A 26,665-nucleotide genomic window follows, 5' to 3' on the forward strand; every position below is an offset into this window, starting at 1 on the left:
CTTACCACCTGCTGCTGCTGGGTTTCAGCTTCACTAGCTGTGTGATGCTCTTTTATCCTCTCCATCTTGATGAATTTTCACAATCTGGTTTCTCACTGGTTCATTCAGTTCCTCATCATATGGAGCCATATGCATTAGACACAATCCAGGTGAGTAGTGTTGAAGACGTGGCGTTCACAGGTTATCTTGGAACCTTGTGCCTCAACTGGAAATCACAGATGTATTTACACATATTTGTTGCAGATGTGTTCAGTCTTGCTGCACTGGGTTCGTTGTACTTTGGGATCCACATATTCAGTTCATATAATTATACATAACATGAAATTCCGAACACTTGAACTTGAAAATAATGTAATAATTACCTCAGATAAGGTTTCAGCTGTGTATATTTGTTTGCCTATATTTGTCTATTAATTAGCAGGATTACACAAAACCTGCTGAATGGATTATCATAAAACTTGGTGAGAGTATGTGGTATGGGTCAACATTTTCCGTGATTTCTCAGAAAATAATTCATGGATCTTGATGACATAAATCTGTCATGTTTAGGGGACTGATATTTCTTGGTGCGTCCCCTAACCCCATGAGGGGACTGTTGGGCCTCGATGGAGGTGTTTGCTCTACGAAGTGCCTTGAAGTTGTAAAATGACAGACACAGATTTTAATAATATTGACCAGAGGCTCTTCTTAGTTTTGTTCTTGTTGTTCTGCACTTCCCTGCTCTGTGCCGGTTGGTGTTTTTGTGAGTCTGTATTTGTTTAAAAGAAATCTCAAGTCAGGATCTCCACCCGTACACTGAACTGTCGACGTCAACGTCCAGTCAGGATCGACATCATGTACCTGAGATGGTGTCGGCTCTGTTTCTGGAACAGAAAATCCAATGAGAGCTGCTAAACTGTACACAATACCTGAGAGGCGCACCATAAGACATCTAACACACGATCACACTGCTCATCTGGAGGGAACAGATGAATATTAACCTTTAAAAGAAGCATCATTAAGAAGTGGACTGTATTAACATAAGACTGAACCATAGACTACTGCAAGGGGCAGCACATAACATAATATACTGAGTGTGTTGTGTTGAACTGTACTTGATGAAATCTTTCAATGTTTTATGTGATCTTTTTTTATATTAGGAAATTATTTAAGTGTTACTTTCTCTTAGGCTAAGCCATAATGTCTATGATTCCATACTTAAATCCCTTCTTAACAAAATCTCATCTCATCTGTGGTCTCATCTGCTTCTCTTTTCACTTTGTTTACCTCTGTTTACTTCTGGTTTAAGCAGCTCAAATAAGGGGAAATCTGATCTAAGCAGTAAGATGCCACCATGAATACGTCTCTGCTGGATTCAGATACCTAGATATGTTACACACATTTTACAGAGAGGTGCTGATGAGTGAAACCTTTTTAACCTTCATGAATGTAGGACCGTCGTGTTCCACTGTATTATAGATGTACCTGATAAAATCTAATCTAATGTATGATCCATATTTTCATCCATTAAGAACATTCAAGTCCGTTAAATGATAATTAAACTGTAATTGTAAAATATAATAATGTTACCTATTCCATCTTTTCATCCTCAACCTTTCACTTCTGATGCTGCTGCTTTTTAAAGATAAATGTGCATAGTCCACAAGTACTGGGATAAAGGGGAGGCTCTGCTCCTTATTACCCATTGACATGGTGGATCACACTATTTGAGCTTTTCTTTTTTTTCATTCACCACCAGTGAATTTACATTGAACGGACTAGACATGCTCCGTTTTTGCTCATATGCTATCTGAAAATGTGTGTTTCTTTTTTTGTGTTTTGTGAAATGTAACAGTTTCTCTCTGTTTTTGTTACTGTATTTTGTGTTGCACCTCAGAGCACAGAACTTTATACAAGCTCCAAAAAGCCGGTGATTCTGGGCTGTTTGGCCTTCATCTTCCTGCTGAAGCATGTTAAAGATGCTCTGTCACAGAACTGCAGACTTTCAGATTGTCAGATTCACAAACATAAAAACTTGAGAGACTAGAAAGGCACTCAGTAGAGCGTTTACATCCACCAAGGCCCCAACAGTCCCCTCAAATTGAATCAAGCTGCATTAACACACTCATATCAGTTCCCTTAATGTACCCGATTCATAAAATTATTCCCCAGGAAAACTGTGAAATGTTGAAAATGTTGAATTTTAAAAACAGTAAAAAGAAATACTAGATCTGCCCCCTGATCCAGATCCAACCAAACATTAATGGTTTCTTCTCTGACTAATACCGCATCCATCCACCAAGTTTCGTGGTAATCCATTAAGTTGTTTTGGTGTTATCTTTCAAACAAAGAAACCAACCAACAAACAAAGGGACAGCGATGAAATCATGAGCTCCTTGGTGGAGGTTATTAGCTGGATTGCAGAGACACTTGTATAGTGACCCATGGTTTTAACTGGAAACGCCCATGATGAGAAGTATTAGTGAGAGAGACAAAGTAAATGGTGAATGGTCTGTATTTATATAGCACTTAGTGTTGATGACCACTCAAAGCTCTTTACAGAAAGATTTTGTACTGAATGAACCCTGTGAAAGTTTTTCCTTTCTAACGTTTCTTATGTGGGCTTTGTCCTTGCCTGAATTTGAGTCTAAGGATACAGGACAGACTTGTATCTTTTATCAAGTCTGTGTTTAGCTGCTGCTGTTCTCCACAAACTAACCTGAGAGACCTCTGGAGCTGTCTGAAATAACTGGGCAGTGTGAACACACGCTTCTACAGGACACTTGTTCTAAATCCAAAGAGTAAGAGCAGAATTGTCAAGACACAAAAAATGTTTTTCTCTCTTTGCCATTATCACATTGTTGGATAGAGAACAGTGGAGAAGACCACACAGGTTTCTGGCAGGATTCAAACTGTAAGCATTGCAGTAATGTGGCACTCAGTTATTCATTATCATTGGAGAAATTTTGCTCTGCAGTGTGTTCAGCACAGGTACTTTATCAGATTGTATCATTTACATGTGCTGTTCTTATGTTTTAAATATGCAGCTCTTCATGCTGTTCCTCTTAGACGTCAAACCTTTTTTCCCCTCTGTCACCTTCATTATGATGGTTTGTGTACTTTTTTCCTTCACCCTTTAAGAATCCAGTGTATTTTGTGAATACATTCTTTACTCCTGACTGGTTGCTGTGTAGTAGTGTTGTACCACTTTCGGAATGTTGCTGCAGAACGTCTATGGTTGTTAAAACTCCAAACCAGCCACTGATGGATTTCACCACACTTCTCTCCTAACATTAAAAGTCTCAGATCATAGCTCCAGTTGCACTTCCCTTCAGAGGACTGAACCCCTCAGCTGTCATTTAAATACATTCTGCATTCACAATGTGACCTGAGTGACAACTGATCGTCTAATTTTGCCTCTCACATCATCACTGTACAATGCATGTTGTTTTTGCATGTTCTCTTCCTTAGTGAGAACAGAATGTGACAGAGTCACACTGACACCTAGTGGAATAAAGTATGAGTGCATGTGTGATCAGGAGTCGGTACACGGAGGGTCACAATCACAGTAGTACGAACAGTCTTCAGCAACAAATGGAAAATATGTAGCAGCATTTTATTTCAAAAGTCAAATAGACATCTTACATATTGGTGGAGGGAAAACAAACTGCAGGTTGGGTTAAAAAAAAAAATAAGAGTTAAATACAATCAATAGTTTAGCTTCTGAAGCTTGGTGTTTTCACTTGTCCATTCATGTAGCCAAGCTACTGGTCCCCAAGTAAAATATGGCCATGTGTTGTCCAATAAAATGTCCAAAGAGAAAAAGAGTTGAACCAAAAATGAGCAACACCCTATTCATTACAAAAAAATAAAAAACACACACACACACACACATACACTCTCTCCCCTGTTCCATCATGCAAAGCCCACTTTATAGCAGCACATAGAGCCAAACATGACCCTAGCAATAGTTTTTGGGCAAATGAAGCCACTAATGGAAAAATAAAACAATCACTATTAAAACACAGACACACACACACACACACACACACACACACACACACACACTCACACGATCAAATACAGACTCCATTACACACAATTTGGCCTCTGCATAGAGAATAAAGATGACAACCATTAAAAGTAGGTGTGGCTGGAAATTGATGCAAGGATGAGGGTGCAATGCTATTAAAAAATAAGTTTCCTCTTGGGCCTTTCCATCCCTACTGGCCCTTTGTTTTGATCCAAAGTGGAGGGTTGAATAGGTGAGATTCCTATGGGGATAGGGGCATTTCAAAACCATTTGTTCACTGATTATCAGTGCCTGTTCCCCATACAGACACTCAAAAGCCTCTGGATCCAAGTAATCAGCATCGCTTTGAAATGACCATTTCCATCAGTGTTTCCTGAACAATAATCCATCCAATCGTACAGGTTCACTGGTACTGCAGAGGCGTCCACGCAGGCAACACACGGGAGTCGCTTCTTTCTTACAGCCATAATGTAAAAAATCTAATTGGGATTTGCTGTAGTCTCGTCATCTTCAGTCGTTGCGTCTCTACTTTGGGGAATGTCGTGGTGGAGATGCAGTATTCATCCTCGGTCGGATTTTCAGGACAGCGGGATCCACTCGGACCAGCTCGTCAGTCTTCTCACTGCTCAGGGGTGGAGTCAGGACACCTGAAGGGACTGAACAGCTGCTGTGACACTCCAAGTCCACATCCTGGTAAGAGTAGGCCTTGTCCTGTACACAGCAGAAATACACAGGGATTAACAGGAGGCGCGAGGGGCTTCTGAAATCTGAGTTTGAAGTTTCGCTCTAGGACTAGGGGATACATCAGTGCATTTCTGTACTTTCTAAATTGCAATTAAAAGCGATCAGGTTACAAGAGGTCATCGGCATGTATGTGACCTGAGACACCTCTCAGACAATGACCTAAAGCAAAGAGCCAAGACAATGCTCAAGACAATTTGAGTGTCACAGACTTAAACCGTACAGAAGATCTGTGGAGAGACACTTCCCGTCCAATCTAATGGAGTTTAAGAGAATGTGATCAACTGTACATATCCAGGTGTGTAAAGCTTGTAGAAAAGAGTTAAGGTTCCGAAGGTTTTTGTAAATGAGGGATTAGAGTTGTTCATTTTTAATAAATAAGCAACAATTTCCAAAAACATGAATTAACTTTTCCATTAGTAGTTATTATTTCCATTATTGACAGTAGACAGGCGGGCAAAAATATTAATATTAATCTAATAACTCACATGGCAATAAAATGTGTTACACGAGTGGGTCTAAATACTCTGAAGCCACTGTATCTGGTCCTCAGTTCAAAAGTTGTGATTTAAATGGCAGATTTTTTGCAAACATAAGTTTGTAGATTTCAAGGTATTTTCATGAGCTCCAGATTTCTCCAAGAGTTACTATTTTTCTCACTGCTTTTTGCACAAATCAAAAGTTTAAATAAAATGTGTGCCCTCTTCTCATTACAATATTTTCACTTACCAGCCACGTGAGATACGAAACATGGGTCTGGATGTTGTGCATGTCATCTGCTGGGATTCCTGTGTAAGTCTTCATAGGCGACCCGCCGATCTCCCGCAGTGCCATGGCAAATGGAACCATCCACCTCACACACTCCTCCACCTCCACCCTCTTCAAAGCTGTACAGAAAGAAGGACGAGGTCAGGACAGCAAGAAACAAAACTGCATGCCAGAGCTTCAATAAAACTTAACTCAAGAAGAGTACATCTAAAATGAAGTGGGTTTGTTTTATTTTTACCTGAAACGTTTTCCACCAGCTCCAGAGAGGAGAAGTGAAACAGAGCTGACGCAGCAAGGAGGCCATTGGAAAACTCAAGGCAACGCACATCAAGCAAGCAAAGGTCCAACAACTAGAAAAACAAGAGAAGAGCTGAACTTCAACAATCGTAAATGTGTCTGCTTTTAGGTTTTAAAGATCCAATATTATTTCATGAAAAATTGAGGAAAAAACACCCCATTTTGCAACATTAATGAAGGAGATAACTTTTAAGTAGATCTGCATCAAACTTTAGTGAGTTCTTCTTTGACCCATGCCCCATCCCTCCACCAAGCTTGCAACAAATCATTTCTGAAGTTTTTGCATTTTATCCTAGAGATAATAAACAGACATAGACACATACCTCTGCTATGTGTGCGAATGTGGCCTGGGGGTATTTGGGGATGAGCAGGTCGTCCGTCTCTTTCAGGTAAGCCACCTGCATGTACACATTGAGCCAGGAGATGGGAGTCTGTGGGCTCAAACTCCACTTCAGCTCCTGTGTTAGAAAAGAGGAAACAAGCCGACAACTGTCACCAATAGAAATACAAACAACTTCAACCTAAATTTAAAATCAAGGTTTTCCAGGATTGTCAGAAAAGAATTAATACTTTTTTCTAAGATCATGTTCTAAAAGAAAAAGAGGGCTTTCCACTACAGGTAACTAAGGGCCAATACTTTCCAAAGTTTTAACAAACCAAATCAATTCTAGCAATACTAGACAAATGCAGTAAAGTTCATACTGTTGTATCCTGGATCTAGCATTTCTTATATTTTATGTAGTCTGTGGCAGCCCGTCATTGTCTTTCTTGTCCTGCCAGTTTCATAATGAATCGACTTTTTCACTTTTCATAAAACAAAAGATCTTAGTGAGTTGTGCAGCGCTCTTTGCCCACGGTCACTCTCTCTCTCACAGAAACACTGTCTCATCTTTCACGGCCTACATCCACATTACTATGTTTTCCTTTCAAACTGCACATAGACCTGGCTTCCACGCTGCTCTGAGAGGTTTTGGAGCTGCTAAAACTGAGAAGTTTGGAAATGCTGTTGGCCCCATTCTAGTTTAAAAAATGCAGGGCAGCATTTTAGTCTAGACGGGCAGAAACTGAGATGTTTTGGAAATGACAAACACTCAAAACCACTTGCTGATCAGGTCTTTTTGTTCACGACGTAGCCTTGACTGATTACTCAGGCTCCTCACATGACCACCTTCCAGATGAAAATAACTGACATGAGCCTCAGCTAATAGTGTAGAACGCACCATGGATAATCAATTACAAGCTTTGCTGACCCTTTTGTCTTTGCTAACAGCTATTGTGCATTTATATTCTGCATTTTACAATGATTTTCATGAGTGGGAGACTAATTATTATTCGAGCAATCTGTGACAATTCTGCAACAAAGTAAATACTTCCTGTGCACACCAGGACACGCATGCTGACTGTACTTGAGTGGTCATATGATACGTGTTTGAAAATGCCGTTTTAGTAGTAGTATGGATGTAGCCAGGGTCGGACTGGCCATCGCTACACCAGGAGAAATCCTAACATGTTACCAGTTGTCAAAACATCAATCCTCATTTCCTTGCCCCCAATATCCCAGCTACAAATTATGTGGTAACACTTGAGTATGAGTAACATGCATGTTCTTTACCTTCATAACAATGATTTCCATACTGAGAATCTCATCTTCAGTGCAGGCCTCGTCTGTAACATAGGCAAACTGGTGGACCTTGGGAGGATACATTTCCTGGTTGAGGCAGAGATACAGGAGCATTAAACAACCGATCATACCAACGTGCATATTTTAGAATGTTGCTGGAAAAAGGGGCAACTAAGATAATGAAGGTAGAACAAGCTCACAACAAGACACACAGAAAAGGCTACTGGTTTCATTCATCCCACCTCACATCCCGTGCAGTCCCACAGTTCTCACCTCTACTTTGGCAGCGATGAAGAGACAGGTGATGCCGATGAGCTGCAGCGTTGATTTAAAGACGTTTCTCTGCGTGCCCATGAAGCGATCAAAGTAGTCCTGAGCCAGGTGGTATGTCTCCCTGTGCAGTTTGTACACCTCGCTCACCTGAAACATGCACCAAACAGAACGTTAATGCACTGATGAGGCCTCCTGGGACTTCAATACCGCGTCCACATTATGTTTGTTTATGTGAGTGATATTAAATGGCTCTAGGAAGTTCTATTTATCAGGAGGAGCTGGTCTCGTGGCAAAATGAGACCAATTCATGCTTCTGCGTGCCTCCACATAGACGTGTACCCTGCGCAGAGCCCTGTGCCGTACCCTGATGTGCACCTCGTGATGTAATTGCAGTGCGACACACATTCACAACTATGAATGCTCGGCCCGTGCGTAGGTTACGTGGGTACCTACGGCGTAGCTTTGACGCAGAAGCATGAACTGGGCTTTAGAAAAATCATCAACACGCCCACTCACTCGCAGTAAATACTCCTATGGTTTCTGCAGACTTTACACTACAGGGCAGAATCTCCAGAGGCTCTCACTCGGACATTTGCGTTCACACAGACACGTCCTCCGGAATTCAGTGCATGTCTGAAAGCACTGCAGATATTGTCTTTTGTGATGCGGTTCCACATTACCTCCACGCAGCCCTTATCACCATAATTCATATGGGTTTACACTTTGATATGAAGAGGACCTCAAATCAAAAGGCTAACGCTGATAGGGTCTTTACCGAAAGTGATAAGGGCCAAATCAGACTGGGTGATCTCCTCCAGAAAGAGAAGAGCTCATAGGTCATTGCAGCTCATAATTCAACTTCAAAGCAACCATGTTCAAAGAACTGTTCCCACTGCCAACAAGACACTTTTCAGTATAACTGTTTGTGCCACAGGATGTTTTTTTTTTTCATGGCAGACATTTTGTTTTTGGAAAAGCACAGGTGTAAGTACTGGTGTTAATTAGTGGGCCTCTTGAATTAATTAGAGCCGTTGTTAAAGTGACCAGGAACAGCTGCGTTTCTCATAAGGTCACATGACATCAAAATGTCTGCTGGGAGAGTTTACACTTAGATTCTCTCAACAAGAATATCAAAGCAGAATTTGACTTTGCTTGAAAGCAGTTAAGGTTTAGTGTTGCTGATGTTCTGCAGTGCAGTTTCCACTAGTGACAGTAACGTTAACCTGAGAACTATTGACTATCGACTGTAGTCATGAAACCGAAGCTGCTTTCAGACATGTGCTGAACTACAGATAATCTCCTGACATTATCCAGAGCTGTTGTATGTGAGAACGCAAATCTCCCAGTCAGTTGCTGCGGATATTCTCCCGAGTTTCTCCTGCCAGCCCCTAGTACGTCTCTGGGTAATGTCCGAGTGAGCTCATGTGAGAACACAGCAGTTTATTCGGAGGATTCACTGAAAGCAGGTCATTGATGACGTTTCTAACACGCGACGGACGCAATACTGAGAAAAACAAAAAGAATACAAATAACTCAGGATGAAAAATGTCAACTTGGAAGCGAGATTCAAGAGCTTTTGGTGAATAGGGCCTACGCTGGTGTTAATGTGATCTCTGAAGCGGAACTTAAAAGTTACGTCCTGCCGGCTGCACCACCCATCGCCTGACTGCTACTGCTGTGTTCTTCATATGTGGAGGTTAAATTGGTCACTGAGACGTGCTACTGACCTCCATGAGCCAGTCCAGGAGAATAGCTCTCATCTTTGGCTGCAGATGAGGATGCTTCTCCATCACGTGGACGTCCCTGGTGTAGGTCTTATCCTTCTCCAACATGTTGTTCCACACCACATCCTTACTGGCCCAGCTGGTGAACAAAACCACTCGTGTTTAAAGTAAGGTTTTCCATCGACAGAAACATGAACCAGAACAACAAAACACTAGTGAACACTTCAGTCAAGTCCCTACAAGGCTGTAATTCATCCCTAGTTGCGTAGGTAGTGTTAAACAGTCAAACAAAATAAATAATTCGTCGACAAGTAAAGTGAAAGGAGATGGGTGACAACTTAAAGAAAAAACAATATGTAGTATCTCAATAAGGTGCTGTTCCAATACAAGTATAGGAAACAACTTTAGCGCTCTGCATTTTGACTTGGCTGGTTTGTTGAGGAACCATGGAATTGTGGTGTCCACAATAAAGTTTGGATATATTAACACGACAAGCGCATGCCAATTGTATGTGAATGCTCATGCGACTGTCGGGGTCATGTGATAGGAGCCTGACTAATAAGCGAAGGCTACGTCATGACAGATAAAGACCCAATCAGCAAGCAATTGAGAGTGTTTGTCATGATTTCCAATCATCTCCCTTCATGTCCACCTAGCCTGAAACGCAGCCCCAGTGTTCAAACTAAAACAGGGCCAGCAGTGTTTCCAGACTTCTGTTTTAGTGGCTCTAAACTCCAGAGTAGTGAGGACGCAGGCGTATCTGTATCAGACTTGATTCATTTTCAATGGAAACGTAGTAATGTGGAGGTAGCCTTAGTAATGAAGATTATTTCTGATATGCAGCTAAAATGGTTATTAGATTATTTTAAAGACTGATTTAAAACTAAAACCTTTGTGTGGATGTAGCTTTAGACTCACCATAGTTCAGGGAGTGGGGCACAATGCACGGGGGTTGCAAATATGTTGTTAAAGATGTAGTGGGGGAAGCCTGCGTTTATAAGAGTAACAGGTCGGTCCTCTTCCTGATCCGGTGTTGGGATCAATCTGTGTGGACTCTTGTAACCAGCACCTGGACTCCAGGTCAGCTGCACAGGACAGAGAGGGGGATAAGGGATGAGAAGGAAAAAGGGAGGATGAGACCACAGTAAACAAACATGTGGTAAGGACGGCTCTCCAATAGGCTGACTGCAAACATTAAGTAAGTTAAGTGTATTTAGTATGGCACCGTTCATAGTACAAAGTGCTTTACAGAAGTATTACCAAGAGAGGAGACTACAGACACACTACTTCAGAGAATAACACAATTAACTATAGATGAATCTATATGAGGAGCTTACATATAAAACACACCAGTGGTGCATTAGATACAATACAAATCAAGTGGTGGGGATGGGTAAGTGGGCCACATATACATTAACAGAACTGAGGCGTGGGGTGAGGTACACGCTTTACAACCAGGCGTGGAAACCAAGCCTACCTCACAGTCCCGCTGCTTCTTCCTCGTCATCTCTGCTACCTCCTCATCCAGATCCTGTATATACTGAGAATCAGAACAAAGTTAATAAGCACCAATGAAAAGCACAAGAAAATGCAATTCTACTCATAGACAAAAGAACGCCAGCTGCATCAGTCAGTAAGCCTTGAGTGACACAGGGGACAGTGATGTATGTAAGTGACGTCAGTCTCAGATATTCATTCAGGCCTACATTTGCAGGCCAGCTCCAGAAAATGTGGTGTAGACCAGAAACAGGCCAGTGACAGGTCCACAAGCCCAGCACAGCTACTTACTATAGCCACATCTGCCTTCCTCTTCCTCGGTCGGACGGTGTTTTCCTTGGGAGCAACAGACTCTGCTTCTGTGTCTTCCCTGTAACACCAAGACACGCGCACAGTCACTTCCACGAGCTCAGACACACATGCTAACAGGCTCATAATAATCAGCTCCCACAGCAACAAGCTAACTAGCCGAGTGGCTAAAGCTGCATCCACTCAACTTTTCTCTCGCTCACTTTGAATGACGCGCCTGACGAGAGCCGCGCTCTAAATAAGAGAGGGACTCACCGTTTTCCTCGCATTCTACTCGGAGGGGTCGGCGTCAGCTTCAGAGTCAACCTGTGGAGGAGTGGAGATTTTAAAACTTTTTATTCTCTGGGGGTTCAAATAAAGCACACCGCTCCACTCCCAACCCCCACTCCCTGCTCCCTCCCGCTGACAAAGCCCAGCTCAGCCTGGCGCGGGGAAATGGAAACAGTACGTGGTGCTAAAAGTGGCCAGAAGTGCCCCAAACAGCGAGGGACACCCAGCACAGTCCCACGGAACACACAGCAGACACCACACTGTCCACCCGGCCCGGTTGTTTTGTGTATTTTTCATGGGAAGGTGGTAGATTCGCCCCTGCTAACTTTGAACAGCTGGCTCGGCACATAATGGCCGAAAGGACCCCGGGCACAGCTGAGACGCCAGTTTCCTCAACTCCCCATTAGAACACAAACACACCCGGAGGAACCACGGAGGAGGTGAAACAGTGGGAGCTCCTGTACTAACTTGGAATCCACTGTCCGGCTCCAGCGCGTTTGCTGGAGCTTTAGCTGCAGCCGAAACTAGCTAAACCGAACTAACTCGATAAAGCGTCGCTTCGGCCACTCACCTCAGGATTGAGCCCTTGAAGTTCACTCGTGTCTGGAGGGAAACACAGGTGCAAGTGGACTCGGTGCTGGTTCTCCTGCGACTCACCCTGGCAGCAGCTCTTTGTGTGTGAGTGTGTCTCAGGCCGGGCTGGTTCCTCTGAGCTGGCGCCTTGTAGGGAGGAGTAGCTCGGACTTGGCGCTAAACCTCCAGCCTGAGCGCCTCTTTACGGGTCAACTCCAGCTCCCCAATCCGCAGCTCTCACACCTGCAGCGGACACTTTGAGACTATATGTCGAGCATCCTCCATGTGAGGCGTACCACGGCAGCAAAATCAAGTTTGTATTTTAGCAGACAAACAGGAGGCGTGTGGTGACAGCTGCAGGGGGCGGGGCTTGCAAAGCGGAAGTGCCCGGGCACCGCGTGGCTAGTCTGTCAGATGTAAACAAAAGCGCGGTTCTGTGGATTCGACCTGAAATAACACAGCACAGGGCCGAGGAGCGAGAAGTAGCCACAGCTTGTTGTGATGTGCAGTCACAACAGGTTTCTCAGCCGCTGCCACTCTCCGATATTCAGCCAAACGTGAACTATGCTAACCTGCGGATGTTTCTGCCGGGGACGCCCCATCCACTGCGCGGGTTTTATACGAGCCCTCACATCCTACTTTGTAAAAACAAGTTTTGTTTTTGATCTAGATGCCTGGTTAATGGTGGATGCTTGTTTTCTGCACCAACGCTTTGGGTCGATTTTGACGACGGTAACATATTTGACCTTTGGTCAATCACGTGATCTCCATGTTTAAAACGCACACACAAAAATGATTTGCTCTCTGCTCCCTGATTGCTTCACTGAAACGACAAGATGAAGTTTTTGGATCTTTTTGGACGATTAAAGTCTGTGGTTATTGGAATGATCCATGTCAAAGCATTACCAGGTAAGATCACAATCACCTGTGTTCACATGCAATGTTTTCAGTGGTGGAGGAAATAGTAGAAGGGAAATAATAATACCACTGTAAAAAAAATGTTCCATTACAAATGTCCAGCACTGAAAATTAAAAAGGGCGCAAGTATTACTAGCAAAATATACTAAAGTGTAAAAAGTACATGGCCTCATGAGAATGTTATCCTGTATATATTATATATTACGGCATTAAATTATCTTCGGCCATGCATTAATATATAAGAAACATTCTTATGTCACAGGAGGTTTTGGTCTCTGAATTGTGGAGGAGTAAAAGTGGAAAGTGGAATGAAATGACAGTATAAGTACTTCAAATATACTTACTTAGATTGTAGTGCTGTAAATCTAGGCGCTATCATTTTTGATGGATTCTACTGTATGTAAACAAGTTTCTCATTTTCCTCAGGCACCCCCCTGGGGTGTATGAAAATGTCACAGATCGTTGAGGAGGCGTGCAGGGAGGCATCAATCTACCGTGATGCAGGGATTGTAAGTTATCTCACATTGTGTCAATTCCTTATGAATCCTAACTGTTACCTGGCCAACCGGTAATCATTTTTTACCAATCTTAACTGTGACCTGGTAAACCATTTGTTGTAACCTCTTCTCCCAGGATGGTCTGATCATCGAGAACATGCACGACATCCCTTACTCATTCTCTGTGGGCCCTGAGGTGTGTGCCTGTATGACAGCCGTGTGCAGTGCTGTGAGAAGCGTCTGTCCGATCCTGCCGCTCGGAGTCCAAATACTGTCTTCTGCTAACCAGCAGGCACTGGCCATAGCTCTGGCTTCAGGTTCATACTCTACACCAGCTAACTTATTCTTACGAGGCTGAAATCCTCTGCAGTTTAAGCTTGTAGAACAGAACGGAACGAAGATCTTCAGTCATGTGTTATCACTGCCAATGTTTAAATAGACAAACAAACATCACAGCAGCTGATATCACTGTGTGGTCACCCATTCTTATTAATGATGTGTTGTTCTTCCTGAACAAAGATCAGATACTTGTATGTCAGATATCACCTGTACTTGATGCAGTGGCTACCAGTTGGTAAACTACATCATTCTAATGTTTGTGTATGATCACAGGTATGGATTTCATCAGGGCGGAGGGTTTTGTCTTTTCTCACGTGGCTGATGAGGGCCTCTTGAATGCTTGTGCCGGAGAGTTACTGAGGTATCGCAAACAGGTCGGAGCTGAGCATGTGCAGATCTTCACTGACATCAAAAAGAAGCACAGGTGAGGTCATCGCCTGCACTGTTTGATTAGAAAGTTCAAAGCAGAAAACCCACTGATAGACAGCAAATAACTGAAAACATATTTTACACATATAACTGTACCTGTTGATGTAGGACTGCTTTTATTCTGACGATCCTGACAAAATTACCAATGGCAGGACTTACCAGTGACCCAGTCCCTTTCTGCCACTAAATGAAGATCCATACCAATATTTTTGGCGTGTCTAGAAATAGAACATTAGTCAGGGAGATTTAAGGTCTTTTTAAGTTCATCAGGAGCTTTAGTTTGGCTGCCATAATTTATTTTATCAAACTGCTGCAGGGGAAACGTTGGACTGAAGTCAACGGTTAGAATGAAAAACCCTTCAGTTGTATTATCACACACATATGTAAGAATAAAACCTGTTCACCAAATTGCTTATAGTTCGAGAATGCTGCCAAATGAAAGAGATTTCCAGGTACAGCCTGATAGACAAATAGTTTAGTGTGTTCCTAAGCAGGGGATCTTTAATGTTTTCTTCCCACTCTGTCTCGCTCCCTTCCTCTACCATCTGTCTCTCTATGTTCTCCAGGTGTAGTTTTGGATTTACATTACTCTATTTGCAGTTTTCAGGGATGCAACTAATAATAAAGGTAGCATTAGTTTTGTTAGCAGCTATTTTCCATGTGTCTTCATTGTCGACACTTGTCGTAAATTCCCCCCATTCTATGTTATTCTTTATTTGAAGTACAGCTTAATTTTATTCCTGCGACAGTTAGATTTTATTTTATTTTTCATCTCAGCCAGCCTTTATTTTACTTGGTTTATTTGTCTGTATATTTTATGATTAAATATGAGTCTTAACTTATTAATGACCAATAAAAATATGAAGAATTTCACACATAAAATGTTCTCAGTAAAAATAAAAGACAGTGGCTTGTGGAGGAAACACATTATTTATTAAAAAAGTAAGGATTTTGTGTAAAATGATGAACAATGCAGCTCATGTACTATCGACTTCATCAAAGTTAAAGAGAGTTGCTTAATAAATGTCTTTTTCTTCACCTTTAGTGAAAGAGTGAGTTTTCTAGAGTGTTAATACATATTTTGTTAGTAGCCTGACCAATATTGGTTGGTCAATAATATCGGTAGATATGAGCCTCTCACAGACATTTTGCGTTTATGTTTAACAATTTGAAAACCTTTGTTTTAAAGAATTAACAATGCAGAAGAGATGTGCAATTATGTTTACATTTGACCTTAAACATAATAATATTAGTTTCCTTAATTCAAGTTCTAATATAAAGTTGTATTTGTGTGTGTTTTTAAAATATTTATTGTAAAGTTTATGGTTAAACTATAAAATATCAAGCCTCAATTACATTTCTGTGTCATGGGGGTTTCATATCAACATCCTATAATCATTGTTCTATATTTTTATATTTAATGTAGGCTATACATGTGTTTGATAAACCTAAGTCAAGGACAAGTGCTCCAAAAGATCTTGTTCTTACAAAGTACCTCCACTTTAATTTAGGCTCAGTCATTGTATGTGTTGTTCCCCAGCTCCCATGCCCTGACGTCAGACGTGAGCATTGAGGAAACGGCCCGTGCTGCAGAGTTCTTCCTCTCTGATGGACTCGTCATCACAGGAGCGGCCACTGGTACAGAGGCTGACCCTTGTGAGCTCAAAGGTACTTCCACAAAAACTCCACACTTCCACAACCAGGAGAATCATGTTTATCAAGCCAGCCTTGAGCTTTCAAATCACTGTTTGACACTTTGGTATACTTTTGGACAGTAACAAATGGCTATAACTGATGTTTCACCATTGATTCTATTGAGTTAGCTGTGATCTATTTAATCAATCATCTTTAGTTTATAAAATGTTTTTTTTTAAATCCCCTAAGTGAAGAAGCACACCCAGTCACTGCCCAGTCTGTCCAGCAGAGGGCACAATCACCTGCAGTTATTGTTATTATCCTATGAGAGTTCCTGACCGCAGTGTTCAGTGTCCACTGTTGGTTATAGGACAGGACACAGGTCGGCAGGCACCCAATATGGCACCCATGTGAAGCCGAGCTGCTCTGTGGCTCAATTTAGGAATGCTCTCACCTTGTCTCTCTCTCTCTTACACACACACACAGACAGACCCACATTGTTGTACTGCTATCTTTGTGAGGACACTCTTGGTCAGTTTTAGGGTTAGGGTTAGCCTAACCCTAAAACTGAGGGTTAGGCATTTAGTAAGGGTTAGCCAACCCTAACCCCCTAACCATAACCATAACCTAATTCTAACCCCAAAACCAAGTCTTAACCCTCAAACCCCCAAAAATACCCTCACTCTGTAGGGTCTATGCTCAAAATGCTCCTCACGAAGTATAAGTATACACATACACACACACACACACACACACACACACACACACACACACACACACACACACACACACACACACACACACACACACTATATTCAGAGTCGATGGATATAAAGTAATATGAAGCCTGAGATGTCTGACCTCCTCTGTGAGGTTAAAGAGTTGTTCCATCAGGCAGGAAAGGAGCCTCAGCACCAGGTAGTTGCTGACTTGGTGGTGGAGGTGAAGGTGATGGTGGTCGTCAGCCTCCTGGTGAACACTGAGCAGTGTACACTCAGTCCACTGCTTGTAGAATTAAAGAAAATGGCTCATTTCCACGAGATTGTGCTCAACAGTTGCCATCATTATTCTAGTTTACACACATGCAGAAGCACACACAGTATGAATACTGTTCATGAGAGTACCACTGAATCACGCGTCATTGGTTCCAGCATTAATCCAGCATTAGACTGGATCTAAGTTAAGTCAAGTGGAGGAAAGTCACAAAGCAAAGATTTTCTTGTGCTGAGTACTTTCATGTTGTGCTACTTTATAAACCTCCACCACACTTCAAGTGGTTCACTGTGATTTAGTCAAATTCCGTGGCTGCACTCATGAACCTGTTTTTACTTACACACACCCATTTCACACTGTACAGTGTCACAGCAGGAAGTGAACAGGTGCACAGTAAAACAGCTGAATGCCATGACGCTGCTCCAGTTTCAGGGTCCTGGTGTTGTGCACGCTGACTCACTGTCATGGCCTCATGGAACACTTGTATACAACCCAGCCAATGTTATGTACACCTGTGCTTTTTTTTTACTATGAATAGTTAAAGTGTCTTCCATGAAAAAGAACAATGAAAAAAGATGTTGTGTTGTATGATGTGTAGCTTGACAGATATCGGTCATAGCAACCAACCCACAGAGATTTATTACCTGTTTAGTCTGTTGTCCTGTGCCCTGGTTTGGCCCCTTATAGCTCATTGTTTGTTCCACAAGTTTCCACTGTTTTAGTATAAAAGCTCAGATTAACCATTGTTTATCAGCTCCAAGCAGACAAAGTTAGTCAGTAACTGGTGAACATAGAGGACCAGTAAACAGTTCAGGAGCCAGATATTTAACTCAGGAGACCAAAACAAAATTAAAAGAAGAGTCAATATTGGACATATTGTATTATTAATGAACAAACACATGAAATTATGCTAATGCCATATCAAGTCAATGAGTAAAAAGGCAACCTTTTGTTAATATGTTCACTGTATGAACATTATCAGGTGGCAGGTCACAGTTGTGTTTAGTTGTTTTTGTTGCCCAGTGGACAAAAGCTGCTTCTTTAATAAAACAAAGACATACTTAAGAATCCCCTTAATGTGAAATACCTGTTAAAGCTAGAAGCTATAAAACTGTTCTAATGTGTGTGGTTAGTGATAACCTGGTGTCACATTTGGTTCAGTTTAAACAGGCAGCTGTTTTAAGTGAGCTTATTTTAGAATAGAATAGAACCTGGTATATTCCTCAGTGGTTGGTGGATATGAAAGCAGAGTTAAAAGGATCACAAGTCAATATCTACATATCTACTTAACTTGTAAATAAGGAGCTGTTTCCAAACAAATTTGTCACATCAATCAGACAAGGGACATAATATGTCAGCTTGCTGTAAGCCAAAAATATAATTAGTCTACATACAATATATGATACTGTAATGTTTTTACATTTTGCATCTAATCCTGTTGTACCTTTACTAAAGTAAGATTGTCAGTCTTGTACTTGTAGTAATAAGTATTTTTAATTTTAAAGAATATTAAATTGTTGTATTGCGACTTATACAGATCTGAATACTTTTCTTACCATTGACAAAGCTTTGTATTTGTTACTTCACTACTTTTATTTTACAGCCACTTACATTGAAGAATCATTGTTTTACGCAAAACATATAAACAGCTTAAAAATGTGACGCAGTATATAAAATAGATAATCAATAATGCTGCCTATATGTTATTTTTGGATCAAATAATAATAACATTCCAAAATGGGCCAAATGTTACCTAAGCACCTGAACTTCAAATTCTTTACATAATTTACCTGGTACTACCAAAGTAAAATGAAGCATTTTTACTTTTAATGGAGTATTTTTCCATGGTAGCGGTCCACCATAATTCAAATTCTTCACTGGATTAATCTGTGGGCTGTGATAAAAGACCCCCTGGTCTGTATCTGCCAGGGTCAGTTGGTCTGAAATCTGGACAGTGTCCCTCACATAGCTAGGGCTGTTATTTTAAGAAGCTTCCAACCACCATATGCAACACAGTAAACACTTGGAGCTTAACAGGCACACAGGCTTGGTTTCGTACTCGCAAATGAGAGCATACAAACACACACACACACGTGCACTGTATGGAGGTTGGACTCTGCTGTGTGCAAAGATCACTGGGCGTATCACAGTCTCTCTTGGTTAAGCCCCCTCTCACCAGTACCACAGACACAGTGGGGACAGGTGCAGAGTGCTACACTACACTGACATGAGCTTAGATGCCGTTTACACATTTGGTTGTAACGCTGTACTGTCTACATTTTGTATGATTCGATTTCAAATGCATCCATGTACATGAGCTGGTGAGAGATGGGTATTTTATAAAGCTTTTGTATGACTAAAAAAACTTGATGTTGCTGAAATGATTATTTTTAATGATTTAAAAAAACTGGTTTGCTGTTTCTTTGCTTTTGCAGAGGTTTCCCAGTCTGTGAGAATCCCAGTGCTGATTGGTTCTGGAGTGACCTATGACAACATGGAGTGCTATCTTGATGCAAATGGAATGATCATCGGTTCTCATTTCAAGGAGGGTGGCCACTGGGCCAATGCAGTCCACCCAGAGCAGGTGAAAAGGTTCATGGGAAAGATTCGCCACCTTCGAAAATGACAGGTCCTATTAATAATGCTCAATTGTACCGTCAAGTCTTAAAAAGGTTTCACTTGACCTACAAACAGACCTCAGAGATACTAAAGGTCTTAAATGTAATAATCAAAGTAGCGTAAATCTTGACTGCTGTAGAAAGTAACATTAGTTATGAAGCTCAGTGATTCATAAAGCACAAGGGTCAATCTTCTGCATCCAGGTCACATCAATTAATTCATTATATCATTAGGATATGTTGTTTAATGCAGCTGGAATATACTGACAAGAATGCCATATAAATGTCAAATGTTTTAAATGTTATTCTTTGTATTTTTAAAAAGGACTTGAACAATCATTGATTGAGTTTGTCGTTTTTACTGCCATATTAAACAGAAACCAGCTTAAGAAAACAAGATTTATTTGACTTTTTTTTTTACATTTTTATAAATACACACAAAATAGAAAAGCATAATATTCAACTGTATTTACAAATGTGAGTCAAAAATAAACAATTTGCGTGGATTGGAAAAAGTGGGTACCAGTTGAGAAATACAAAACGGTACACTTAATACAAAACTTAAACAGTGGTTTTGTAATTACCCCCTAATAAGAATCAATTTAAAACAAATAACATTCATTTTAGGGAATTCAGATATAATAATTTCACATGATATGAATACTGTACAGGTGCACATGGTATGAAATATAGCTTTTAATATACTTGTCACAAGAACGTCTAAAGCTAAGGCACATAATATAATACACAGTGTACAACCATGGAGTAACCAGTCAGAGTCTGGCAGCACCCAACTGCATCATACGTCAGAGCAAAGAATTTTACAGGATAGAATTGTTCTTTTTAGAACAGTGTCACACACTGTAACAGTAAAAACATGTCACACACCACAACAATCCAAACAAGTCACACAACTCAAATCACCGAAAATGTACATATGCTTATATTTTAAAAGTAACTGCACACGTTACTAATGTTTTCCAATGTGACTGTCGTTCATGATATCAGGAGATTGAGGTTCATTGTTCTCAGCTTTTTCAGAAGTGAGGGCTGCCAACGTTAAAGTCAAAATTAAAAACTGTTACAGTGTTGCAGTGAAACCAGAGTATTTCAGATTCGAGGCACCATGCTGCTCACTGGGCCGTGGTGGAGGCAACCTGAGACACACCCTCTCACAAGCAGTTTCCTTACTGCTTGTTAGTAGTTGCAGAGGCGCTGGCAGGGCTGCTTGAAGTGGCCGTAGCGTGGGGAGAATCGCAGCTTGGCTAAATTCTGCCTATGGAGGGAGCTGCGGCTCAGCTTCTTCCGCTCAGCCTGAGTCCTGGCCCTCTGGACAGCCAGCAGCTGGATGTTGCAGGGCAGAGGGATTCCCCAGGCAGCCAAAAGCCAAGAAATGTGCTGCCTCACTGCCACTGGCCTGGACAGACACATGAACGGATGTTAGAGTATGTGTTGATACTATATAAGGTGAATAAACACCTGAGAAATTACTGTCAACCAGCCCTGTGTGAATGTTCTAAATCCTCTGTCCTTCTCAAAACTAATATAAGATTTAGACCAAAAATATAATGACATTTTGTCAAGGTTTTGAATGATCCCTTTTTGTCAGGACATCAGATTTGGGTTAAATCTTGAGGTTATAGTGTTTATCAGCATTACAATGCAGCAGTTATCAATAAAAAACTCTTTAGTCTATCCATTAAATATAGTTAAATATGAGGCAACCCAGTTTGCTTATGCCTTATGATTTGTGGTTTATTTGCCAAACATTTCTTGACATGGTGCAGCGATTCTAGCATAAAACGCACAAAAAGCTAAACGTATCTGTGGCATTCGGCCTTGCCACAGGGCTCTCCCACACACAGCCAGAGACGGAAGTGTTGCTCTTAAACATCTTTATTAACAAATACACATAAATCTCTAACTACCAACATAAAGTAGACTGGCTTTGCAGCCCAGTCCTCCACTCAGTGTCTGGGAGTCTCTGGAGCCTCAGTCTCTCTGAGTTCCTTCCTCAGTTCCTGAGGCAGCGCCGACGCTGCCTTTTAAGCATGAGGACCAATCAGCTAACAGCTCTCACCTGCGCTGATTGATCCTCTATAGCAGGGTGCTCTCCCAGCCCCCTCACCTCCACAGTATCTCTTTTGCAGTTGGTTTTTCTTGTCACGTTAGCAGCTTTCTCCTGCTTGCAGTCTTTGTGCTAGCAACCATCCTCTAGCTATAGCTACATACAGTATGTAACCTCCCAGACAGAGTGGTATCGATCCTCTCACAACTCTCTGTAAGAATACCAGTGAGCATATCTCCTGATGTGCCAAACTAGTCCTTCCTGCCGACATGGACCACATAACAGTAATGAACTCGCGTGTCGACAGATCAGTTTCAGTGACAGCTGAGCCACCAGGTGAAAAGAGTATCAGTTCTGGCACAGATCATCAAAGAGACAAATAAGAACAAAAGGAATGTGAGTGATCTGTGCCTCATCAATGGCTCCATAAGCTAAGCACTACATAAAATTAAGAAACACCTTGTATGATAGGGAAGTTGACAAAGAAACTTATCTGTCCCTCCTGACCTAAACCTGATCTTAAATATAAACAAGGGGAACAAAGCTTCAAATGGCATTTTGAGGTATAACTTAAGAATTTCAGGTGACCTTGGCAAGCCAGGTCATCGTGCTGTGAGACTGCACAGATGTTAAGTTCAGGGAAGCTGGAATCAAGATCTGTACGCTGGTAACGTGGCCAGCGACTTCAGTAGGGCAGTGGCAACAGGATGCCAAGACACTGGCTGTGAGACACCATCTCTGACAAAAATCAGACAGATGGAGGCGGAGGGGAGGCAAACCCGAGCAGTCCAAATGAGAAAGCAACGCAAGTGGACATCCTGGAAAGGTGTCAGAGAGGGAAAGAATTTGTGGGCTGACATTTTGGCGATGGAGCCCAGCAGGATAAAGTTCATCCTCCGTAGCATCTATGACCTTCTTCCAATTCTAACAAACCTTGTCCTGAGGGGACTAAAACGAGACCCAAGCTGCACATTGTTTGGACAACTAGTCACTCTGAAACACATATTGTGTGAGAAAGCACTCACAAAGCAAAGGTACAGATGGAGGCGCCACAAGGTCCTGGCAGTAAAATCATCACAACTGGAAGATGAGGCCAAGAAGTTGAACACTCATCCATAAGCAGAGAGAGAGAGTCTGGCGCCCATGATAGGGGCTTGGAGCAGCAACAGACTAGGAGCAGACCTCAGAAGATGCCGCATCTCCCCTAGGAGATTTACTGATCTGGTCCAAAAGCACAAGGAACATCACCATGATGGAGCTGGTGGTCAAAATGGAAGTGAGGATAAAGTAATCCTTCCATCCAAAGCTGTGAAAATGCCAGGCACTGGTGAAAGAATGGACTTACAACAGATGGAAGGTTAAGGATCTACCTGTGGAGGTCAGAGCAAGAGCATTTCCAGGCCAGTCACTGTGGAGAACACAGGGCTGCCCCCCAAATATGTAGGAAAACAGCACGGTAGGCTGTAAACTTGAGTCTTGTCTCAACTGAGCCAGTTATGCCAAAATTACACATTGGCCCGGCAAAATGGGGGTCGTTCTCCGAGGTGAACCCGAGAGTAACCAGGCAAAGATGAGACACAACATCCCTACTCTAGCTTCCAGCTGTTTCTCTATGAGCAGCTGTAGCCATGAAGGAAGAGAGAAAACATAGAACTAGCTTTCTAGACCTAAAATCTGAGGATAATGACCCCAGATATCTAAGGGGAATATCTGGGGTCATACTTTAATTATACTTTACTGATAACACTTTACTTTTAATTGACATTCTGAATGCAGGTCTTTTACTTGTATTCAAGTATTTTTACATTGTGTTCCTGCTATTTAGGCTTAAATAAAAGGAGCAGAATAGTTCCTCTTCCATTGCACATATACAATAAGCCAATAGACAAATAACTTCTTCTCAGTATTTAACCTTTGCAGGTGAAAACCACTGTACCTCTCATCTTATATATTGTTCTATATAATCTATAATGATCCCATCTTAAAATGTTTACCTTTCCATGTTGGAAGCTCAGTATTGGAAATATGGAACTTTGTAGTCGCTGGATTTGTGGCATAAAGTGTGTGTGTGTGTGTGTGTGTGTGTGTGTGTGTGTGTGTGTGAATGGAAAGTAACCTGGGAGTGTCCTCTTCATCTTCGTCAGAGCCTTGCTCCTCCTCTTCCTCCTCCCCACTCATCCTGGGTCTCATCTGGTAGACAGACATGCTCGGGTGCTCGATCAGCAGGTTCTCGAGTGGATCCGCCTCAGGGACTGACAGCGACCCGCTCTCTGTGTGAGGGACATCCCGGTTCAAACAGATCAATTTTCATCCGGCTGTAAGCTGTGCCCTCACTGACCCAAGAATGTTAGAAGTCTCACCTGGGAGATTAACAAAGACCCATCCTCCCTCCTCAAACTCCATCAGCTCGTCAAAACCGTCGTCTGCTGCCTCAAAGTCCTCGCCTGTGTTCCAAAGCAGATGAGAAAGAATCTTTCCGATCATCTTGATGCCTCGGCTTCGCTCTGTAAATGACCAAACACAAGCAGGTAAATCACAACTATGCAGCAAAGTCACTGTGAATAAGTTTTGGAAGTTTTGTGGACTCAAACACTTCACCCACCCCTCGATCGGCACAGTGGTGAGTAGATAATGAATGGATTTTCATTTCTGGGAGAACTATCCCTTTAACTTCCTCTCAGCTTGTGTCTTTAACAGTGCAAACAGCTCCCCTTGAGGCTGTCTCAGGAAACACCCCAAAGACATGTCTTGACACCTGCTCTATATCAACAAGTGCTTCCATTACGCCTGCTTAGAAACCTGAGCTGCCTGAGTTGTTAGATATATCTGCATAAAGGGGGTGCAAGTAATGTAATGTAAAACATAAACATCATGATGCAAGAGGCTGGAATGACACTGATTTAAGCAGCATTATACAATCTGTTATCTGTCGTCCATGTAAACATTAACATAACTTTAATTTGTGACCGCAGCTGACTGACGTGTATTTCAACACTGGGTTCCCCATAACTTGTATTCCAGCATTATGTGAAATGTAGTGTAAATCTACAGTGTTTGTTGATAGTCCTTGGTCCACGTTCCCAGGATAATCTTGGATAGTCTCTTAATATGACTGATACATACTGTTGTGTGCAGGACTTACACTGAGAGGTCAACCTGACCAAACAAGTGAGAGAAGTCACAGTAGTCGATATAAAATAAGGTTTAATGTAGGTAAATGTTAATATGCACAACAAATCTTTATTTTTCCTCAGCTGTTTTACAGTATCGTTGTATATACAACACTATCTATTATGGCCACAACATATCAAGTATTATTAGTACATTTCCGCTGCTGTTGTTTACCAGATCTACATGTGAGACAGTTCTTCCTCGAGTGCCTGTCTGTCTGCTTATCAGTGTATGTGTGGAGTCTCCCTCTCTGTGAGCAACCACACACTGCTGGACACTGCCCCCCCTGTCTGTCCACAGATCAGCTGACTGTGCGCACACACCAGTGTCTTGAAATCACAACAGGAGACTTTGCTGCTGCAGTAAGACGAGTGTACATGACAGCCCAGAGTATATTCAGTGAGAATAACCGAGGCTGCGGAGTGACCGCACAGCGGACACGACTGGAGAGAGATAACAAAGACAGACTGAAATAAAGACCACTTCCTGTCACACTCACCTGCTGGAGCAGGAGTTCCTCTGTGTTCGGGTGTGGCCGCGGGTTGTTCGGAGACTCTCCGGCTCTGCTGCAGCTCTTCACACTTTGTTTTGACCTCGAACTTGTTTGTGTCGGAGAGTCCTCCCTGCGTCCTGTGACGTCAGCACCGAGCCCCGCCCAACGGGGCTGCGTCACACCAGGCGTCAGCCAATCACACGCACCGAGCTGTGACGCATATGGACAAATATGTGACCGCGACGGATCACTTTATATAATATAACTTTATATATTATGACTTTATTTACTATCACTTTATACAATGTCACTTTATTTAATCATACGTGTGTGAACATGGCTGAATATTGTCAGAAACTGTCATCGAGCTTATAAACAAAACCTATTTTTATAAAATCTATTTCCTGTCGTGGACTAATGTTTTCCAAGCCTCTGTTCAGTGACATATAAGTCTATAACATGTATATGTTAATGTATGTGACACGTCAAATGTCTCAGTCAATCAGGAAGTGTAAAAACTATTTAGCTTTTTGAATATGTTGTGTTTTTGTGCTTTTCCTTCAGCGTATACATGCGCAGTACACGCACCTGGCGCTAGGAGGCGCAAAGCAAAGAGGTGGAGGACTATCAGATATTTGAACTATGTCTGAGGATAATAATGTTGTTGTTTATTATAAGATTATTCATAAAGGCAGCATAAGACCATAAATACCCCGAGTTGTAGGCTACAAACTGTTATAATAATGAGTTCAGCACTACTGTAAAAATGTTCCAAATCACAAAAAACAGTTAAATGTGATTATTTATTTATTTGGTAACGCAGTTCCTCTAATGTGAATGTGTGAATGTCATCATAGCCACTGACTCAAGTCATGGAATAATGATCATGGATCTTACAGGTACTGAAGCTGCCTTCATGACCATGGCCACGGGGTGTCGCTGTGGGGCGTGAGCCTGTCAGATCAGAGAGTTTGGATTTATGCTGCCGTGTTCTCAAAAAACATCCTAGAATTGTATAATATTTAAATCTAAAACCTAAAATAAATAAATAATTAACATGAATATCAACCTATATCTTTCCCTATATCTGAAATCAACAACAAAAACAGTCAAAACTATAGACTGTATATAAACCTTTAAAACCTTTTTTTAACAATTTCACTTTACATTCGCTAAAGGTGGAATAAAAAATGTAACCTTAAGAGAGCCTTTGCGGAATGTCCCCTACAGTTTCACAAAATCACCTTCAGAGAACATTCCTAGAATGTCCTGTAATGTTCTCTATAGAAGTGACCTTAGGAGAACTTTTACCTGACGGTTATCTGTCTGCTGGGTTGAATCAGTACGCTTATGATAGTTGGCAAACATGCAGCTTGTATTCAGGGGCGGACTGGGACAATAATTCAGGCCGGGAACTCG

At 41.8% G+C, this 26,665-nt stretch overlaps 3 protein-coding genes across 4 annotated transcripts; 1 reads left to right on the forward strand and 2 right to left on the reverse strand.

Annotated features, from left to right (window-relative positions):
- Positions 1-3,578: 3,578 nt before the first annotated feature.
- Positions 3,579-12,384, reverse strand: ccne1 (cyclin E1). Of its 2 annotated transcripts, none has more exons than XM_035155456.2 (12): positions 12,170-12,384; positions 11,498-11,548; positions 11,225-11,303; positions 10,914-10,976; positions 10,355-10,521; positions 9,440-9,575; positions 7,713-7,859; positions 7,431-7,526; positions 6,142-6,276; positions 5,760-5,871; positions 5,483-5,640; positions 3,579-4,723 (listed from the first exon to the last, which is right to left on the reverse strand). In XM_035155456.2, exons 2-12 carry the CDS (start codon positions 11,509-11,511, stop codon positions 4,538-4,540), a joined length of 1,293 nt encoding a protein of 430 aa, XP_035011347.1. In that variant the 5' UTR covers positions 11,512-11,548; positions 12,170-12,384; the 3' UTR covers positions 3,579-4,537. The 2 variants fall into 2 exon arrangements, with proteins under 2 accessions (XP_035011347.1, XP_035011339.1); XM_035155448.2 differs by having other exon boundaries at positions 12,084-12,383.
- A 45-nt stretch (positions 12,385-12,429) lies between these two features.
- On the forward strand, positions 12,430-19,853 carry zgc:162297 (uncharacterized protein LOC555865 homolog). The gene is made up of 6 exons (XM_035155469.1): positions 12,430-12,994; positions 13,430-13,512; positions 13,637-13,817; positions 14,113-14,263; positions 15,809-15,936; positions 19,332-19,853. The coding sequence occupies exons 1-6, from the start codon at positions 12,922-12,924 to the stop codon at positions 19,520-19,522; spliced, it is 807 nt and encodes a 268-aa protein (XP_035011360.1). The 5' UTR covers positions 12,430-12,921; the 3' UTR covers positions 19,523-19,853.
- A 46-nt stretch (positions 19,854-19,899) lies between these two features.
- On the reverse strand, positions 19,900-25,410 carry si:ch211-260e23.9 (uncharacterized protein LOC555795 homolog). Its single transcript, XM_035155481.1, has 4 exons — positions 25,253-25,410; positions 23,943-24,086; positions 23,699-23,852; positions 19,900-20,931 (listed from the first exon to the last, which is right to left on the reverse strand). The coding sequence occupies exons 2-4, from the start codon at positions 24,064-24,066 to the stop codon at positions 20,712-20,714; spliced, it is 498 nt and encodes a 165-aa protein (XP_035011372.1). The 5' UTR covers positions 24,067-24,086; positions 25,253-25,410; the 3' UTR covers positions 19,900-20,711.
- Between the last annotated feature and the right edge of the window lie 1,255 nt (positions 25,411-26,665).

Source organism: Hippoglossus stenolepis, chromosome 1 (assembly GCF_022539355.2).
Source record: "Hippoglossus stenolepis isolate QCI-W04-F060 chromosome 1, HSTE1.2, whole genome shotgun sequence".
Lineage (NCBI taxonomy): Eukaryota > Metazoa > Chordata > Actinopteri > Pleuronectiformes > Pleuronectidae > Hippoglossus > Hippoglossus stenolepis.